This window comes from Xenia sp. Carnegie-2017, unplaced genomic scaffold (genome assembly GCF_021976095.1).
Source record: "Xenia sp. Carnegie-2017 unplaced genomic scaffold, XeniaSp_v1 HiC_scaffold_21, whole genome shotgun sequence".
Lineage (NCBI taxonomy): Eukaryota > Metazoa > Cnidaria > Anthozoa > Malacalcyonacea > Xeniidae > Xenia > Xenia sp. Carnegie-2017.
The window spans coordinates 1,703,331-1,724,831 of record NW_025813484.1 but is presented as its reverse complement, the minus strand read 5'-3'; the positions used below and the strand labels follow the sequence as shown (position 1 = coordinate 1,724,831).

The following is a 21,501-nucleotide window of genomic DNA, read 5'->3' as shown; positions in this document are numbered from 1 at the left end:
CTCACTGCCAAAGTTGTAAAATATGTTTACAGTACAACGAAGCCAAATGGCCCAAACACAGATACAAGCCCATGTAAGTAACACAACATTCTTAAGTGAACGGAGGACAAAGATTTTATCATTTATCATTTCTAAAAAACTTTAAACATTGGTTTGAGAAATGTTATTGGGAGAATGATTGACACTAGTATTACTAAAGTACTGAATCAACACCAACATTTGATGCCATACTTTAGAGACCATTTGAGTTTGAGTCAAAGAAGAAAGCCTCAATTACCAATGAGTTATTTTTTCACAGTTTGCTGTTATAACATCAAGAACTTAGTTGTATTGTGGCTTAAATGAAACATATCAATAAGTTATGTTTTTACCAGGTATTCATGAATAACACCTGTGAGGTGACACTGGTTATGACACTGTAAAATTTCTTCGCTTCTTGATCGTTCTGCCTCCATTTTTCTCTCCAAACAAAGCAGTTGAGCATTGTTGACTTAACGATATTCTTCGTCCCATCTAAAAACATATAAATTATACATGCTTGCAATGGCTTTCTCCCTGCCTATTATTCCAAGCCCTTTAAGATAAATTTTAAAGTTATGAAAAGAAGAAAGAAAAAGCTTATAGTCCTTTTGGGCAAATTTACCAGTGATTTTGCATCCGGGGCACTTTTATGTCTTCTATAGGACTTCCCTGAATGTCCTTCAAGGATCTTATGTATGGATACTTGACGTCTCAGAACTTTGTGTTTACGTTCAGTCTTAAAATCATAAATAATGATGACAATTACATATAGATTATCGTGAACAAGTTTGTTTTATAATTGGTTTATTGTCCCTGCCCTGATCTACTAACATTTTTTGACGTATGGTATTCAACTTTTCTACTTGATCATTCTACGACTTAGTAAATGGCGTAGCTAGTCTGTTTATTAGGTCCTGCAATGCAAAGTCTTTTGTTTTAATTCATACCAAAAAGAATAGATTTCTAAAGAAACGAATAATGATAATGTTTTAAAAGCTGCAAAGCAGGACTGAAATTTGCAGACTTGCTTGCCACCGTACATAGTTATTGCTATCACCTAAATTCTTACTGTTTTTTTGTCGAGGTTTTCAGTGAAGTCTTTCTCATCTTCTGTTTCACCATTTGTATTGCTTGTGACAGAGATGTTCCTACGTATTTCTCTTCTTTTTTTCGTTTGTTCAGCTAGCATTTTGTGAGTCCATCCAAGTTGAATCAGTTGATTTTTCAACTCTGCAATGTCTGATTTTGCCTTCTCAGCAGACTGCGCAGCTTCGAAGTGACTTTCGTGTATAGACGTCGCCCACCTTAAGATAAATAAACAGTTAAATTGATCAATTTATTCTGTTAAAGTTTCTTTCCTGAACATGAATTGTTGGTAGTCACGTGCTGTCATTCGCGATTAAATAATTGTTTCTGACTTTCTGTATATCAGTAAAACTTTTCTCAGTTAGTTGCATTTTGATTTGGTTTGAATATCGGTAATAACCATGTTGACAACCTTGGTTCAATCTTAAATTTTAAATTAAGTTTATTATCAAAACTCATAGATCTGTGTGCAGGCGAGTTGGTAATTACTTAGAGTAAAAACACAGTGATCAAGTTTATGAATTTATTTCCAGTTATGTGATCTGTCTTTGCTTACACATTTTTGCTTGCAGCAATATTTTCCTCATCTTTATCTTCATGTAATGTTTGCAGTCTTGTTGCTTTCAATTCATGGTTGTTTTCCTTGTCTTTCATATCAAGACAAAGTTCTTCGATGACTATGATGGGACTCTTTCCTGGACTATACTTCCTACCACCATATGCAAATCTCTTTTTAGCATCTCGTAGCCATTGTCTATTCTTTTCCTTTTGAACAAATGGATCTACGTCTGTTTTAATTTCCAATTTTTTTAAATAATCAAAGTCAGAAAACATACTTGGCTCGTGTCTTCGATATTCCATATTTGACAGGGTCCGCCTGCTTGGGAGTTTCATATTTACAATTTCCTTCACTTTAAACTTTTTTTCACTTGACACCCAATGTTCGCCTCTCTTTGGCCTTTCCTCAGACATTTTGTGCGTGGGCAAGACAATATTGGGTGCTTTAGCTTCAGTGGTGTCTTCTAAATTTATCAGTGAGTGATTTTCAAATTGTGATAAGCTTGTATTTGTCCATTCCCAATGAGTGGTAACTTTCGTGGATGTTTTATCTTTGTCCATGCCCACATACTTACATTCACCATCTACGCTATGTCGTTCACTGTATCCATCAACGAGTTGCGTCTCCATCGATGAATTCTGCGTATTTGCACTGCAGATTTTACTGTAGCTCATTGCTACGCTTTGTTTCTTTGAGCTGTGCTCCAGAATTTTTGTCCTATTTGCAATGTTTTCATCGGTTTGCTTTTCTAACTCAACGTCTTTTTTATTGGAATTTTTAGATTTTCTGGATCGTCTTGATAACAATGCATTCTGAACAAAAGATTTTGTTTCTCCGTCTAGTCCTTTACATTTTTTTGCCATCCGATTGTCATTGGCCAGGTTAGATCCTGAGCTAATTTTATTCGCCCTCATTTTCGTATCTTCTTTTTCTGTTTGTTTCCTAAGAAGAACATAATACGATTTGCTCTTTTTATGTATTATCGGAAACAAATTTGGTTGAAGCAACTTTAAAGCAAACAAAATTGTACACAAGAATTTAAAGTCAATATAAATTGTTGTCACATATATGAATCTTGACCTTTGTCTGTCCACTCTTCGTAGTTGAGGCATAATTTGGCTTTTTGGCTTACTTGACTTTGCCAAGCAAACGCACTCTCTTTTGAAGTTTTGCCATTTATTGCTTTCTTTTACCAGACTCTTAAGCTCCTCATCATTTGGAAATTTTGGCCTGTTTTTCTTCATAGCAAGCAGCAAACTTTCAGTGTTTTTCATCGTCCATCTACATTGAATATTTGTTGAAAATATTTTTTAAATAAGCTGCACAAAGAAATTAATAATAAACTTTGCCACAATAATCGTACAAAACTGCACTAACGATTGATAAATTTTAGTACATCAAAAAATTAAATGCTCAACTTTCCATTGACTTAATGGGCAGTATTTATTCCATAAGAATAACTTACTTGTTTAACAAGAAGCACGTTACCAGTCCAACTGTATACACCGAGTATTTACTACTTTTTCCATCAATGACGCAAGATGCATCAAAATAAGAACCTTGAATGTCAAAGTGATTGAAGTACAGTTTTTATTGAAAGTATGAATGACGCTGAATACTATTGGTGTATGTTATACATTAGTACCTTTTTCAATATAACACATTTTAAAAAGCTCGCTGCGATTTTGATCTGGAAAATAAACTCGTCTAAAATACGCACAGCGTCCTATGAAAACAAAATTGAGCTTATGCATCATAAAGCAACCATACGTATTTTTAATTTTTTATTTTATTAAATTTGTATGTTGTTCATTTGGGCATTCCCGAATACAAACACGAATACAAACAATATGATGAACGTAACGCTTGTTTCAATTAAAACGTTCTCTTTTATGAGAAAGTTTCTCTTGACAAATTTTTAATGATAACGTAGGCTAAATTTAAAAAAAATACTTAAAGATCTATTGGTTCTAAGGTGCTGTTGTTAATATAGAAAACGTTTGCCTAAAGTTTTGAACTAAACAATATATTGCTTCGATCATCTATGAGAAGTTACGTGTCATCTTACCCTCAACGACAAAAAACGCATGCTCTTGTTTTTGTCCTTGAATTAAAATCTCTTTTCCGGCTGAAAACTCCTACATTCAAATTAGAAAGTTTATTTTAAACACCCGCATACACCGTACAAATTTTAGGTGTCGTACATCAAAAAGTTTGCTTCATGCAATACATACTGCGTGAAATATAGCTACTACTGCTACATGTACTACTATAACATATACTACCACTACATGTACTACAGTTACATCTACTATTACTACCTGTATAACTACTATTTGTACTACTACTACACCCACGACTACTTCATGTATTACTACAACATACTTGCTTCACCATTTGTCCCACAAGCTTCTGTTGATCATCTTCTGTTATTTCACGAAATAAACTGTTTTCATTTAAAAACCTTGTTATCTCACAACGAAATTGTTTTTGTCCCTCTTCGATCTTTTCGTGAAATATAGCACGATCAATTCTGAGAAATTCACAGTTTCCAATTGTGGCAATGAATTCTGGAGTTGGCAGATCGAAATTTGGTCCATCGGCAGATAGTAGACCTATGTAGTCACCTGCTATGTTTGTATAAGATATCAGTTCTTCTTCTCCATTAGTGTTAGTAGTGTTTTCATTTTTTACACTATAAAGTGATTCAACAGAACCAAAAAGAATGTAATAGCAAGACATTTGTGTTTCATGACTTTCTTTCTCTATCGTAATATTGGACTCGTGCTTTTTGAAGGTGATGGCGTGGCTCAACGCCGTTTTGACAAACTCAAGATTTTTGTGAATTTCCTTTAGTCCACTTACGATTGGGCGGATGATCAGAAGTTCGGTTTTATTTCGTGGCTTTTTTGGATCACGTTGGAGAATTTCGCTTGCTTGCTTTGATATCGCTATTCCAGCTTGAGCCTTGTAAAGTCTCTTGTTGAATAAAGGTTTCTGGTGCATTTTCGTTCCAAACTATACTATTTGTTCCTCAATAATCGTGTTAAGGCAACGCTTTTCCTATATTTCAGAAACGACAATGGTAATTGTCTTGATGGAGTATTATTTCAAGTTTTTGTTCCTTTTTTTTGTTGTTAGTGGCTATATAGCTCGTGTTATTAATCATATTTGAATTAGCCTAAAGGTGCAAGTTTTTTGTTAAATTAATATAACTCTACGAAATTTATATTAAAAAGCTATGAATACTTGTTTTGGAAGCCATGCACGAAAATTGTAGATAATATACCTGTATCACTTTTCCCGTTTGACAGTTGTCATTTTGGACAAAGAACCATTTTGCTTTGATTTTAGCACTGGAACACAACTGTATAAAACATTTTCATGCAAACAATAGAGTTCAATAACACAAGACGTTTATTTTATTTTATAATTTATACATATATCTGTGTGTACTTAAACTTTCGGCTCTTACACATTGGATGTTATTGGTTGATAAAATATGTTTTTTCAGTTGTCAAGCAACCATTCACGGCGTTTGAATTTTTAATCAAAAGCAGGTGGCCATTGCTTTACAAAATTATATTCCAGAGATGTGAGATGGAAAATTTCATCGACTTTATTCATTAAGCACAATCACTTTTAATTGTTAATTAAAGTTGAGTGACTGCATGACACATAAATTATACGTTCCAAAAAAGGCTTACCTTTTTTTAAAAAATGAGCGAGTCGTTAGTTTTGAGCAAAGGAACACGTGAATGGATGGACAAATAAATGTTATATACCAGCAAATTAACAATATGCTATCGCTTGTTTCAACAGGTTTTGGTCCTTTTCTACAAAATAATGTAAAGATCTCTGTGTTTTTAAAAATCGACACAGTATACGATAAATTGAAGGATGGAAAGCAAGTGACTGAACATAAAAACTTCTAGTATTCTTTGGATTAAATGTAAAGTTGTGCTCGAAGGTTAAAAACAAGTTCGGCCAGTAATGCTTACTTTCTATATTTTCTTTAATAAATAACAGAATATATAGCTTGTTACCTTTGATGTCTTGGCTGTAATTTATTGTGCATTTGACTTTAGAAAAGATATATTTTGCATTGTGTTGGTACTTGTCCACAAAACAAACCATATTCGATCCTTACGAGAAAATCTAAATCAAAAGAAGCATCAAGGATAATAATGCTAAGTATTTAAAAGGAAGTTTTATTTGGAGTAAAAAGCTAGTGCTTCAATGAAAGAGATCATTGTTTAACCTAGTTTCTTGTGGAGTTAAAGACAGTGGGATCAATATATATTGCTCGTGCATTGCGAAATCTAGCACTCGTGCATTCAAAGGCTGACATTCTTTATGTCAACGAGAACCACGTTCAGGCTACATGACGGTAAAGTAAATGGAGAATGATAAGAGCCCGAACATAACGTTACGTTTTCAACAGTTATTTCTGAGGTTTGCAAAATCGATGACTTGTAAGAGTATTCCCAGAAAAAATCGAACTAATTTCGTTCGGTTCATAGCTGAGAAAGCTGCTAGTAAACCTTGTAAGACTTTAATGTTTTTTACTCTATTTTTGATTTTCATCATAAGCAGCTGGTTTATACATTGGCATACTTTACATATTTACCAGTCGAATGAATTGAAAAATAAGAGATTGGTAGAAAGTAGCATACGTATTTGGGGAAAAGTTGGCAACAATAATAATCAAGCGAAAGAAGATAAAATATTAATTGGTGTTAATAATGAAAAGCTCTATAAAGATGGCAATAACATAGAGGAGGAGGAAAGACCAATTCAAAGGACAAGGTATTCTTTGTTTACTTGTTGATTATATTTTTTTTAATAAAACGGTTTGTTCCTGGCCCAATTTAGGCAACAAATTTCTTAGACTTTTGTATTCTCAATGGTTGCGTTGCTTACAGTAAGTTACAATAACTAGCTAATCACTGGCGAAAGTAACTTATATCGTGTAATGTGTCACCAGGCCAGTGTAAACCAGGAAGTTACGATAGATTTGGTACCTTTTTATATTTTAATTTGTTTACAGTTGCAAGCGGCACAATGTTGTTGTTTTCATCAAAACACACAAGACCGGAGGCAGCACAATTACAAACATTCTCAATCGCTTCGCAGATACGTACGATTTGAAAGTGGCGCTACCAATGTTTGGTTTGTACCGATTTCGTTGGCCTTTGCCATTTCATTGGTCTGCAGTTGATTTGGGGGGACTGGAGGGCGATACACCGAATGTGCTGTGCAACCACGCCCGTTATAACCGTGCGACCATGCAATTGATCATGAAGAAGGGGGCTAAATACATTACAATTTTACGTGATTCCGTTTATCAATATGAGTCAATGTTTAGTTACATGGAATTTGGAAATTACTTATCTTTGAATCCCTCTAAGGCGATTTCCTTGCCTGGTTTTGTCGAAAATCCTGTGCCAAAATTGTACCAAATGCGAGAAAAGTATCGTGGCATTCCAGAACCTATGAATTTGGTAAAGAATCCCATGTTTTTTGATCTGGGTATGTAAAATTTTCCCACATGATTAGTATAAAAGCAGGGCATCCCAAAAGATAGGGCAAAAGAGATAATATGTCTCTAACCTCAAGCTTTAGTATACCATAAAAATAAAAATGAAAAAAAATGGGATAGACTGAGTCATGAAAAATCCCTCTCCTTCCCTCAAGCACATTTCCCTCTCATTTCCTCAAGCACATTTCCCTCTCCTTCCCTCAAGCACATTTCCCTCTCATTTCCTCAAGCACATTTCCCTCTCCTTCCCTCAAGCACATTTCTCTATCCTTCCCTCAAGCACATTTCCCTCTCCTTCCCTGAAGCACATTTCCCTCTCCTTCCCTCAAGCACATTTCTCTCTCCTTCCCTGAAGCACATTTCCCTTTCCTTCCCTGAAGCACATTTCTCCCCGAGTACATTATTTGCTCTTTGATACCTTTTATAAAGGAAACGACTTAAGTGAGATCATCTCTGTTCAACATTTGGGAAAATATGTATATGTTTGCTACAACTCCATTCACTATCCTAAACCAAGTAAAGTTAATGCTTGTGCGCAAAGGCCGACAGTTCAAACATGTACAACATTGTCCATTTTCACATGTTTGTAGTTGTTAATCGTCCAGTTTAGTGAAGACCTGAAAATGACTGTTTACTGTTAACTAACGTTTTAATACCTTCAAAGTCAAGCAACTTAGGACGACCACATCTCTTCATGTATATAACGATACTCCTAGGTTCAAATTATTCGATAGCTTAATTACCCAACAAATTGAGTATATTAGAAAGATTTTTACAATCTTGTAATTTCCCATGCATTTGACTAAAACTGCAGATAACTCATCATGTAGGTTTATATCCACCGGCATATGACAATATGAGTCGAGTACGAGACGAAATAAAAAGGATGGATCGCGATTTCGAACTAGTTCTCATAATGGAATATTTCGATGAAAGTCTGATCCTATTAAAGAACGCGTTGTGTTGGACGTTGCAGGATATTCTTTACGTAAAATTCAACCAAAGACAAAGTAAACCGAAAACGGAAATGCTTGAAAAAACGAAGAAAGATATACGGAATTGGAACAAGGCAGATGTTATGCTTTATGACTATTTTAACAAAACGTTGTGGAGGAAAATTCGAGAAAGTGGTCCAATGTTTTGGAAGGACTTGAAAAAATTCCGTGAAATGAATTTAGCTATGCAATCATCTTGTGTCGCAACAACACAATACTCCACAAAAGCGTTCAAAAATAACGGAAATATACTCTCTTACCGTCTCAGGCAGAATGTTTCAGATATAGACAGATACCTTTGTATGAAGATCATAAGAAATGAAATTGACTACGTGGAGTACTTTCGAACAAAGTTTAAACCGAATGGGTTTTATCAAAAGGAACTGAGGAGAACAGGCAAGAAAAAAACGTCCACAAGGGAACTTATTGAACGATTACAAACGGAAGCAAAAATTAAGTTTGCAGTTCCTCGCGCAGTAATGTAGATGAGCATAACTTTCTTGCGACAAGATCTCTGTAGACAGGTTGTGCTGTAATTTGTGTACGTAAAAAACCCTTTTTTTTTCATCATTTTTTGCTTTTGTATATACCATTGACTTACCTATCAATCGTTAGCATGCAGAAACCCAACTGATCTATTGTTTCTAGAGGCACAGTTTCACCCCCTCGTCACGTGATACATCAATACTGATAAATAAGAATAAAAGAAATAGTTTGAATATCCAACAATAAAAATGACAAACACACTATATATACATGAATAAAAATATCTCAAAAATGCCATAAGGGAAAATAACTTTAAGCTCTTCAGTGGTTTAATTGAGAAAAAAAATAAGATTAGAGTATTAATAAATTCTGTCTCCATATTGTTGGCAACATATAGACTTGCCGAATTCAATTGACTCTATACCAAGAAAGATAGCGCCGTCATAACTGGAGACCAGAACTTTCCATCGACGCGTTGAAACAAAAGAAAAGGAAGACACTCCTAGAAGAAATAAAACAGGCAACGGCTGCTAGACTGGTTTTTTTTTTGCTGTAGATTGACCAATCAAGTTGATAGTAATCACATAATATACCGGATAATGTAATGAATGCCTCAATGCTTACCACACATTGTGCCTGCGTGGTGGTATGAATGACCTGACTCTGTCGTTTTATCAATAGTTGTTGTGTATTGCCAACTTTGTATTTATGTATGGTGGGGGACACCCTGCCGATAATGGTCGTTGACGTTGAAAAAAGCTAAAGACGACAGACAACATGTCAATAAAATACAACCGAAACTTGCACAGTCCACTCAACCAACTAACAAGTTCATACCAATCAATTGAATCTCCTAGTAAAGCTTTGAGATTCACTACCTCACTCCCACATAAACTATTAGTGAAAAATCGTCTATAGTTTTGGCAATTGTTAGGAAATCACCTGAGCTTGCCAGTTGACTATACCAACTGTCTTAGTTTTGTGATTATGGCAATTGGATCTAATAGCACAAATTTTGGAGTAAATTGTTCTCTTTTGTTGTTTAACAAAATGACAACTAACAATTGGGATCATGCAAAAGCCAATATATAATATTATAATGACTCTTTTTTCCATTAACAAAAACAACGGGACATCATCACGTGGCATCGTCAGCAACGTGGCATCATCAGCCAGACATTTGAGAGTTAAACAAAGGTTTATTTGAAGCTGAATGTCAATTATTTGTTAAAAAAAACTTTACATACGTAGACACTATAGTTCTGTGATACAGTCACACTATATTTATATCGTAATATACGAATCAATGTATCATACCTAAGCTTTAAATGAAACTATGAAGACAAAAATACAACGACTACGTCTATTTCATATTTGGAGTGCAGGCTTTTATCTACTCATCAAACAACACCAAAGCTAAAACAATTATTCAATATGTAATAAATAGTAATATAAAACCCTCAAATTTATTTTTTCATACTGATATAAGCTAGCTAAAAAGCACCTCAGGTCATTTTATTATAAAAAGACAATTTAAAAGAGCTTTGATACTAAGCTCTGTGTTCATGATACATTAAAGCTTTTTCACATCGAACAAAATGTTGAACATGAAAAGAGCCAACGGAAGCGAAATTAAATTTGTGAGAAACTAAGCAAAGAAAACATATATAAGGCAAGATAAGTTTTATTTTCAAGTCTTCGCGAAGAAAAATACACTTATTGACTGTAGAAAAGATTCTTGCAATATTTTTCACAAGGCGGAACTAGTTTCGTGTTAAAATGAAACGAGGCTCTTTGTGATTGGTCAAATTCTACTTGAAAGATATGTGAACCATTTCGCGTTTTGTTTGACTTACTTCTGAATAAATAATTTTTATCGAGTTTCATTTTTGTTTAATTCCATCATTGAAGTAAATACATGAATCAGATGATTCATCTTTTAATCGAAATCCCTTCGCTGTGATTTGATATGAGAATTTTCAATTGAAGAAGGAAGTTTTTCGCGTCGATATTATTTGAAAATATGTACACGTATCCAATTAATGCAAATTGATGAGTGTGGGAGGGCTTTAGCTATGCGCATATTAATTTTTGTTTTATTAGCAAGTCAATCCTTTCATAAACCCTCATTACATAGTTCTTACCACGACGTTAAGATCTGACATAATTCAGTTTTGGAAGATATTAAGAAGTTCAATTCACATCTCGATATGAAGACTGTATTGGTTTTGATACTGGTATTGGCCGTGAGCCGCTTTGAAGCAAAACCTTTCCTTGGTCTAACACCCGAAAAAGGTAAAACATAAAATATTTATTGTGAATTCCTACAGATTGTGTTAAAATGGTAAACAACGAAAGTCCTCTTCTTGTCCTATTTAAGTGTATTTTAGTTTGTATCAAAGGAACAGTAGTTTAACTTAATTATATAAATGTACTTCTATCGTTGATTTTGTTAAGACGTTCTAATATACCGTATATGTGTTGAGAGACGAACGTTATGAGGGCGGTAACTGTGGCGGAAATAGTTTTGTACCGCAAGAATTCTTTGTCAAAGCCATTTGAAATCATGAAATGTTTTCAGACTATTCTTTCAGTGCTTCTAGCTCAAAACTATTTAAAACAGCGCACATTTCCAACTTCATATCACTCAATTTCAAACTGATAACTTAATGAATTTCACCTGATCAACGATTTAGGGGCGGATGATAGATCAGGCGTTGTTTCGTCAAAATAATAAAATGTGCTTAATTTGAAATTCAAAATACATTCAGAGCAAAACTATTGGTTATGACTTTCTAAAGAACAGATTTTACATTTCAAATTGCATCTAAGGTACTTAGAAATGTAAATATACCTTAAAATAGGATGCAGTAATTTATTCAGACGTATCCCAAGATTCCTCACTAAGTATATTGAAGTTCATAAAAAGTTTCCAACTGGAGCCGCAAAACCGATACAAATCTGGGCATGGCATCATAAGGCCGCTATAATTTAATCATTTTTGTGATTTGATTAAAAATACCTGTTTCAATAGTAATCTGACTTGAGGTTGCCCCATCCTTTAGCTTTGAAATAATTATGACTTTAAAGAAATGTCTTAATTTTCAGCGCGATTAGTTGGTACAAACTAGTTTTCGCATGAGATTTTTTTGTTTGTTACAGAATCATCAAAATATATATAGCTAAAGCCAATCAAGCTTATCTTTCTCATTTCATTGCGTCTGATTGATTGTCTGAGAGAAACACAGGATTTATCTTGATCTTAATCATTTGTTGTGAGAGCTAAACTTTGTTGTTTGTTTTTGAGGAAACTATTCTGAACATGTACCATATACGCATCAATAAAACTCCAAATTAAACGTATTTCGAATTCAGAAAGTACAAAAGTACAATTTTATATTGAAATATAGATGCCAAATAGAAGCAAATAATGGAATACCTTTCTATTACTTGTTTCTGTTATAGATACGGCGGACGCCAATGTTAACACCAATGATGATGAAAGTCTATTGGATCAGTTTGAAGAAGATATTCTTGCGAAGGAATTTCCAAAAGTAGCTGAGAAATATAAAGACTACGTTAAGAATGATGCACCTGAGGAAGATGCACCTGAGGATAAAGCACCTGAGGAAGATGCATCTGAGGATAAAGCACCTGAGGAAGATGCACCTGAGGATAAAGCACCTGAGGAAGATGCACCTGAGGATAAAGCACCTGAGGAAGATGCACCTGAGGAAGATGCACCTGAGGATAAAGCACCTGAGGAAGATGCATCTGAGGGAGATGCATCTGAGGAAGATGCATCTGAGGAAGATGCACCTGAGGAAGATGAACCTGAGGAAGATGATCCTGAGGAAGATGCATCTGAGGAAGATGCACCTGAGGAAGATGAACCTGAGGAAGATGCACCTGAGGAAGATGCACCTGAGGAAGATGCACCTGAGGAAGATGAACCTGAGGAAGATGCATCTGAGGAAGATGCATCTGAGGAAGATGAACCTGAGGAAGATGCACCTAAAGTAGATGCACCTAAAGTAGATGCACCTGAGGAAGATGAACCTAAAGAAACACCTGAGGAAGATGAACCTAAAGTAGATGCACCTAAAGTAGATGCACCTGAGGAAGATGCACCTGAGGAAGATGAACCTAAAGAAACACCTGAGGAAGATGAACCTAAAGTAGATGCACCTAAAGTAGATGCACCTGAGGAAGATGAACCTAAAGAAACACCTGAGGAAGATGAACCTAAAGTAGATGCACCTAAAGTAGATGCACCTGAGGAAGATGCACCTGAGGAAGATGAACCTAAAGAAACACCTGAGGAAGATGAACCTAAAGTAGATGCACCTAAAGTAGATGCACCTGAGGAAGATGAACCTGAGGAAGATGAACCTGAAGAAACACCCGAGGAAGATGCACCTAAAGTAGATGCACCTGAGGAAGATGAACCTGAGGAAGATGAACCTGAAGAAACACCCAAGGAAGATGCACCTAAAGTAGATGCACCTGAGGAAGATGAACCTAAAGAAGAAACACCTGAGGAAGATGCAACTGAATTGGAAGCATCTAAAGAAGATGAACCTAAAATGGATGCATTTGAAATGGATGCACCTGAAAAAGATGAATCTGAAATGGATGCACCTGAAGAAGATGAATCTGAAATGGATGCAAATGAAGAAGATGAACCTAAAATGGATGCACCTGAGATAGAAGAAACATTTGATGAAGACCTTGAACCTGGGGAAGAATCTCATGCTGATGTTGATTCAGACGAGGAAGATGAATTTAAGGATGCTGAATTGGAAAGTGAATATCCCAATGAGGACGAGAATACTGACGATAAAGAATCTGATGTTGAGTCAGATTACAACCCAGAATTTGAAGACCCCAAATTAGAAGAGGAATTTCAAGCTTGGAGTAAAAGTGATGAAAATGATGAAGCTCCTAAATTTGATGAAGATGATGTTGCTTCTGAAAGTGATGAAGATGATGTTGCTCCTGAAAGTGATGAAGTTGATGTTGCTCCTGAAAATGATGAAGTTGGTGATGATAATAATGATGAAGAGTTTGAAGGAAAGTTTGAAGATGATGAGTTGGCAAAAGAATTGGAAAACAATAAAGATGAACAAAATGATGACGAGCCTTGGGAAGCCAAGAATGCTGAAGAGACATCTGAAGATGAAACTCCTGCTGATGTTAATAAGGAGGTATTGAAAAAGGATTTGTTTCTGTATTATAGCAAACAAACAAACAAACAACATTTGTATACCGGCCAGTATTAATCCTGGTCCATGTATTTTTCTACGCCAAACGTCTCTATCTCTTTTCTGTATTATAGCAAGTTCTTAAATATGGTTCATCCGATTTCAGGTCTTCCAAATCACATTTTGTTTCTATTTTATGAATAACAACATTTTAAAATGGATAATACATATGTTTCATTGTAATAGAATGATAGTGATGAGATGAAAAAATTGGATACCTTTCCAGAGAAATCTGCTGATGATGCAGTAGATGAGACAGCAGTGGATGATCAATCCAACATTGATAAACCTGTAAGTATACAACTCATGATTAATTATCTCTGGAGATCAAAGGAATAGCTAGCAAAAAGCAGTGTTTCCATTTAGTCATATTTTTTCCACCAAGTTTTTATTATCAGCCTCCTGGATTGAGTTGATAGCAGTTACTTTCCTAACTCCTATAAGTTTAATTCATTTTGAGTAATATAGCAAGCATGCATTTTTTACAATCAATTTGCCAAGACTAACTTCGCCGTCTGAATGACAAAATTAAAAAAAAATTTTTTCCAAGTTAGCCATTCAAAAGTTCAAATGGCTGAAATATTTGGATATGTTTGTTTCATTTGAACTTATCTTACTAAGATTATTTTTCTTGAATTGTATACAGGCTGATGAAACAAGCAAAGAAGTAAGTCCTCTAGAAAATGACGAGCAAGAAGACGACGACAACAACAATTGTAAGTCGATGCAGATTCTCTGGCTTGATTAGGAAAAAGTTTATTCAAATCCAAACAGCCCAATAACATAAATATAAATTTTACACTTTTGGTTATCTCTGCCCCTTTCTACTTTTACTTAAGTGGAAGAATAGCAACTAGGCAAGTGTATGATAATATGAACTCTGAGATTAGATGTTTGGGTTTTATAACATTGACAAGTGACAAATTTTGGCGTACGTACGCTTCGAAATTCACACTCAATTTGCCATGTACTCGAACGATAAATGAACATTTCTGCTTTACAGCAAACTATTTAGAACCCAGTCGAGAAATTAAAGTCAAACTTGTGTCATACTTACATTTTGCTTGCCTCTTATAGTTTGTAGGTCAATTTTGTAATATTTTTCCTTTTTTTTATTATAGCTGAATTTTCAGACTTGACGTCAGAGAAATAGTCATTTGAAGCCCTTGTGGAAATTCCTGACCACAAGAAAGCGATCCTTCATAATTTTCATTTTTGTTAGTAACTACTTTTGTAATAATGAAATACATCATTTGAATAAAAAACTTTTTAGCAGTTTTAATTTGTATATACGTATATAGCACTAAATGGCTGCCACGCTTGTTGTTTGAAAGACTTAGAGGACTAGGAACAAGTTATAGTTTCCACAGACTCAGTACTTAGGCAAGTTTTGCACTAATTTCTAGCCAAAGGCCTCAAAAAAACTCCCCAGTATTTTGTGAAAACTCAAACTAGTCATGAAAAACATATTTCACGATGTCTGTTAACCGGGGAAATATTTCATGTCGCTGCCGTTTCAAGTATTGGGATCTTTTTAATGGCTGAAAAAGTTCAGAATTTGTGTGAACCGTAAAGAAATGGATTGGAAACTCTCCAGCAGATAGGTATGGTTGTACAAACCATGCTAATGTGTCTCGTCAAGTAAGTTTCAAAGACAGAATTACTAATTACCATTTGAGTTTTTGTCGGAAGTTATGGGTTCTTTATTCCTGGTGGCTAGATTTGGCTAGATAAAACGTATATATAGTGCACATTATACAATGTCTTGAAGAAAAATCACGATCGGCATGCAATGCAATTGAAATAACAACATGATAGGTGAATGTTGAGAATGACAAACTTAAGCATTCTTGCTTACAGTTATTTTACTGCAAAGTACAAAAATAGCACAAAAAGTGCAATGACATAAGAAATAGCTTCAAATACCTTTACAGCTGATAAGATACAAGGTAGTCATTCTATAAAATATCGTTTGGATTAAAAACTATTTTATTATAAAGCCTATAAATAAAGTAGGAACAAAGGTAAAGGGTCTTGAAAAGACGTGGTGTTACTTTTTTACATTTCATACAATTATTTGCCACCATATATTCATCAACAGATGTTATTAGCATATGGTTGTACAGGATAACTGCTTTTTGAAAAAAGTTATGCAATTTTGTAAAAGTTTTTATCGAATATAGCTAATACAGACACTATATGAACACCTTGTTTTTCCCATTTGTAAATAACAACCTGGAAATGTATAATCAATCAAACGAAGGTTTATTGACATGCATGAGGTTGGGTGGTCAATATCAGTTAAAGAACTTTTATAGACACTATAAAAAAGACTTTACGCATGACTCTCTCGTTATGACGGTCATGTGTATTTCAGATATGACTTACGAATAAGTTATAGATGACTGTTTTTTATTTGTGTTGCTTTTTTTGCCCAAGGTTTGATTCAAAATGTGTCAACTATGAAACTATTTAAAATCATTTACATTAAATATCATACTACTGCATGTATTGCATACAATTATAAAATGTATTAGCTCTTTGGTTATATACAATCTTAAATGCGTTGTTTTATACAGATGTATATAAGCAACAAGTCACAATGAGTCGTTGTAAACTGACAACTGACAAGAGCTTTTAGACATCAAGCATAACAAAGGCAAAGCAGAACACGATGGCAAGAAAAAGAGCATGGAAACCAAAAATTAAGGATCATCGACTGCATCTCGAATGGTTAAAGTACACGTATCCAATAAATGCAAATTGCTTATTGAGGGAGGCTTTAGCTATGCGCATATTAATTTTTGTTTTATTAGCAAGTCAATCCTTTCATAAACCCTCATTACATAGTTCTTACCACGACGTTAAGATCTGACATAATTCAGTTTTGGAAGATATTAAGAAGTTCAATTCACATCTCGATATGAAGACTGTATTGGTTTTGATACTGGTATTGGCCGTGAGCCGCTTTGAGGCAAAACCTTTCCTTGGTCTCACACCCGAGAAAGGTAAAACATAAAATATTTATTGTGAATTCCTACAGATTGTGTTAAAATGGTAAACAACGAAAGTCCTCTTCTTGTCCTATTTAAGTGCATTTTAGTTTGTATCAAAGGAACAGTAGTTTAACTTAATTATATAAATGTACTTCTATCGTTGATTTTGTTAAAACGTTCTAATATACCGTATATGTGTTGAGAGACGAACGTTATGAGGGCGGTAACTGTGGCGGAAATAGTTTTGTACCGCAAGAATTCTTTGTCAAAGCCATTTGAAATCATGAAATGTTTTCAGACTATTCTTTCAGTGCTTCTAGCTCAAAACTATTTAAAACAGCGCACATTTCCAACTTCATATTACTCAATTTCAAACTGATAACTTAATGAATTTCACCTGATCAACGATTTAGGGGCGGATGATAGATCAGGCGTTGTTTCGTCAAAATAATAAAATGTGCTTAATTTGAAATTCAAAATACATTCAGAGCAAAACTATTGGTTATGACTTTCTAAAGAACAAATTTTACATTTCAAATTGCATCTAAGGTACTTGGAAATGTAAATATACCTTAAAATAGGATGCAGTAATTTATTCAGACGTATCCCAAGATTCCTCACTAAGTATATTGAAGTTCATAAAAAGTTTCCAACTGGAGCCGCAAAACCAATACGAATCTGGGCATGGCATCATAAGGCCGCTATAATTTAATCATTTTTGTGATTTGATTAAAAATACCTGTTTCAATAGTAATCTGACTTGAGGTTGCCCCATCCTTTAGCTTTGAAATAATTATGACTTTAAAGAAATGTCTTAATTTTCAGCGCGATTAGTTGGTACAAACTAGTTTTCGCATGAGATTTTTTTGTTTGTTACAGAATCATCAAAATATATATAGCTAAAGCCAATCAAGCTTATCTTTCTCATTTCATTGCGTCTGATTGATTGTCTGAGAGAAACACAGGATTTATCTCGATCTTAATCATTTGTTGTGAGAGCTAAACTTTGTTGTTTGTTTTTGAGGAAACTATTCTGAACATGTACCATATACGCATCAATAAAACTCCAAATTAAACGTATTTCGAATTCAGAAAGTACAAAAGTACAATTTTATATTGAAATATAGATGCCAAATAGAAGCAAATAATGGAATACCTTTCTATTACTTGTTTCTGTTATAGATACGGCGGACGCCAATGTTAACACCAATGATGATGAAAGTCTATTGGATCAGTTTGAAGAAGATATTCTTGCGAAGGAATTTCCAAAAGTAGCTGAGAAATATAAAGACTACGTTAAGAATGATGCACCTGAGGAAGATGCACCTGAGGAAGATGCACCTGAGGATAAAGCACCTGAGGGAGATGCATCTGAGGGAGATGCATCTGAGGAAGATGCATCTGAGGAAGATGCACCTGAGGAAGATGAACCTGAGGAAGATGCATCTGAGGAAGATGAACCTGAGGAAGATGAACCTGAGGAAGATGAACCTGAGGAAGATGCACCTGAGGAAGATGCACCTGAGGAAGATGCACCTGAGGAAGATGAACCTGAGGAAGATGCATCTGAGGAAGATGCATCTGAGGAAGATGAACCTGAGGAAGATGCACCTAAAGTAGATGCACCTAAAGTAGATGCACCTGAGGAAGATGAACCTAAAGAAACACCTGAGGAAGATGAACCTAAAGTAGATGCACCTAAAGTAGATGCACCTGAGGAAGATGAACCTGAGGAAGATGAACCTGAAGAAACACCCGAGGAAGATGCACCTAAAGTAGATGCACCTGAGGAAGATGAACCTGAGGAAGATGAACCTGAAGAAACACCCAAGGAAGATGTACCTAAAGTAGATGCACCTGAGGAAGATGAACCTAAAGAAGAAACACCTGAGGAAGATGCAACTGAATTGGAAGCATCTAAAGAAGATGAACCTAAAATGGATGCATTTGAAATGGATGCACCTGAAAAAGATGAATCTGAAATGGATGCACCTGAAGAAGATGAATCTGAAATGGATGCAAATGAAGAAGATGAACCTAAAATGGATGCACCTGAGATAGAAGAAACATTTGATGAAGACCTTGAACCTGGGGAAGAATCTCATGCTGATGTTGATTCAGACGAGGAAGATGAATTTAAGGATGCTGAATTGGAAAGTGAATATCCCAATGAGGACGAGAATACTGACGATAAAGAATCTGATGTTGAGTCAGATTACAACCCAGAATTTGAAGACCCCAAATTAGAAGAGGAATTTCAAGCTTGGAGTAAAAGTGATGAAAATGATGAAGCTCCTAAATTTGATGAAGATGATGTTGCTTCTGAAAGTGATGAAGATGATGTTGCTCCTGAAAGTGATGAAGTTGATGTTGCTCCTGAAAATGATGAAGTTGGTGATGATAATAATGATGAAGAGTTTGAAGGAAAGTTTGAAGATGATGAGTTGGCAAAAGAATTGGAAAACAATAAAGATGAACAAAATGATGACGAGCCTTGGGAAGCCAAGAATGCTGAAGAGACATCTGAAGATGAAACTCCTGCTGATGTTAATAAGGAGGTATTGAAAAAGGATTTGTTTCTGTATTATAGCAAACAAACAAACAAACAACATTTGTATACCGGCCAGTATTAATCCTGGTCCATGTATTTTTCTACGCCAAACGTCTCTATCTCTCTTCTGTATTATAGCAAGTTCTTAAATATGGTTCATCCGATTTAAGGTCTTCCAAATCACATTTTGTTTCTATTTTATGAATAACAACATTTTAAAATGGATAATATATATGTTTCATTGTAATAGAATGATAGTGATGAGATGAAAAAATTGGATACCTTTCCAGAGAAATCTGCTGATGATGCAGTAGATGAGACAGCAGTGGATGATCAATCCAACATTGATAAACCTGTAAGTATACAACTCATGATTAATTATCTCTGGAGATCAAAGGAATAGCTAGCAAAAAGCAGTGTTTCCATTTAGTCATATTTTTTCCACCAAGTTTTTATTATCAGCCTCCTGGATTGAGTTGATAGCAGTTACTCTCCTAACTCCTATAAGTTTAATTCATTTTGAGTAATATAGCAAGCATGCATTTTTTACAATCAATTTGCCAAGACTAACTTCGCCGTCTGAATGACAAAATTAAAAAAAAATTTTTTCCAAGTTAGCCATTCAAATTTTCAAATGGCTGAAATATTTGGATATGTTTGTTTCATTTGAACTTATCTTAGCAAGATTATTTTTCTTGAATTGTATACAGGCTGATGAAACAAGCAAAGAAGTAAGTCCTCTAGAAAATGACGAGCAAGAAGACGACGACAACAACAATTGTAAGTCGATGCAGATTCTCTGGTTTGATTAGGAAAAAGTTTATTCAAATCCAAACAGCCCAATTAACATAAATATAAATTTCACACTTTTGGTTATCTCTGTCCCTTTCTACTCTTACTTAAGTTGATGAATAGCAACTAGGCAAGTGTATGATAATATGAACTCTGAGATTAGATGTTTGGGTTTTATAACATTGACAAGTGACAAATTTTGGCGTACGCTTCGAAATTCACACTCAATTTGCCATGTACTAGAACGGTAAATGAACATTTCTGCTTTACGGCAAACTATTTAGAACCCAGTCGAGAAATTAAAGTCAAACTTGTGTCATACTTACTTTTTGCTTGCCTCTTATAGTTAGTAGGTCAATTTTGTAATATTTTTCCTTTTCTTTATTATAGCTGAATTTTCAGACTTGACGTCAGAGAAATAGTCATTTGAAGCTCTTGTGGAAATTTCTGACCACAACAAAGCGATCCTTCATAATTTTCATTTTTGTTAGTAACTACTTTTGTAATAATGAAATACATCATTTGAATAAAAACATTTTGGCAGTTTTATGTTGTATATACGTATATAGGACTAAATGCTTGCAACGCTTGTTGTTTGAAAGACTTGGAGGACTAGGAACAAGTTATACTGTCCACAGACTCAGTACTTAGGCAAGTTTTGCACTAATTTCTAGCTAAAGGCCTCAAAAAAACTCCCCAGTATTTTGTGAAAACTCAAACTAGCCATGAAAAACATATTTCACGATGTCTGTTAACCGGGGAAATATTTCATATCGCTGCCGTTTCAAGTATTGGGATCTTTTTAATGGCTGGAAAAGTTCAGAATTTGTGTGAACCGTCAAGAAATGGATTGGAAACTCTCCAGCAGATAGGTATGGTTGTACAAACCATGCTAATGTGTCTCATCAAGTAAGTTTCAAAGACACAATTACCAATTACCATTTGAGTTTTCGTCGGAAGTTATGGGCTCTTTAATCCTGGTGGCTAGATTTGGCTAGATAAAACGTATATATAGTGCACATTATACAATGTCTTGAAGAAAAATCACGATAGGCATACAGTGCAAATGAAATAACATGACAGGTGAATGTTGAGAATGACAAACTTAAGCATTCTTGCTTACAGTTATTTTACTGAAAAGTACAAAAATGGCACAAAAAGTGCAATGACATAAGAAATAGCTTCAAATACCTTTACAGCTGATAAGAT

General features: G+C 34.8%; 3 protein-coding genes across 6 annotated transcripts; 2 read left to right on the top strand and 1 right to left on the bottom strand.

Annotated features, from left to right (window-relative positions):
- Positions 1-91: 91 nt before the first annotated feature.
- Positions 92-5,464, bottom strand: LOC124443822. 4 transcript variants are annotated; one of them, XM_046994354.1, is made up of 12 exons: positions 5,374-5,464; positions 4,956-5,033; positions 4,052-4,729; positions 3,735-3,804; positions 3,312-3,392; positions 3,132-3,225; positions 2,747-2,947; positions 1,944-2,608; positions 1,664-1,889; positions 1,091-1,325; positions 644-757; positions 92-513 (listed from the first exon to the last, which is right to left on the bottom strand). In XM_046994354.1, the coding sequence occupies exons 3-12, from the start codon at positions 4,670-4,672 to the stop codon at positions 409-411; spliced, it is 2,412 nt and encodes an 803-aa protein (XP_046850310.1). In that variant the 5' UTR covers positions 4,673-4,729; positions 4,956-5,033; positions 5,374-5,464; the 3' UTR covers positions 92-408. The 4 variants fall into 4 exon arrangements, with proteins under 4 accessions (XP_046850310.1, XP_046850309.1, XP_046850312.1 ...); XM_046994353.1 differs by having other exon boundaries at positions 1,664-2,608; XM_046994356.1 differs by lacking the exon at positions 644-757 and having other exon boundaries at positions 1,664-2,608.
- A 355-nt stretch (positions 5,465-5,819) lies between these two features.
- On the top strand, positions 5,820-8,954 carry LOC124443824 (galactose-3-O-sulfotransferase 2-like). Its single transcript, XM_046994358.1, has 3 exons — positions 5,820-6,475; positions 6,717-7,198; positions 8,039-8,954. Exons 1-3 carry the CDS (start codon positions 6,066-6,068, stop codon positions 8,686-8,688), a joined length of 1,542 nt encoding a protein of 513 aa, XP_046850314.1. The 5' UTR covers positions 5,820-6,065; the 3' UTR covers positions 8,689-8,954.
- A 1,844-nt stretch (positions 8,955-10,798) lies between these two features.
- On the top strand, positions 10,799-20,848 carry LOC124444500 (cell surface glycoprotein 1-like). The gene is made up of 11 exons (XM_046995126.1): positions 10,799-10,984; positions 12,155-13,896; positions 14,140-14,244; positions 14,600-14,669; positions 15,075-15,105; positions 15,255-15,307; positions 16,839-16,961; positions 18,132-19,507; positions 19,751-19,855; positions 20,211-20,280; positions 20,683-20,848. Exons 1-11 carry the CDS (start codon positions 10,900-10,902, stop codon positions 20,712-20,714), a joined length of 3,792 nt encoding a protein of 1,263 aa, XP_046851082.1. The 5' UTR covers positions 10,799-10,899; the 3' UTR covers positions 20,715-20,848.
- Positions 20,849-21,501: the final 653 nt, after the last annotated feature.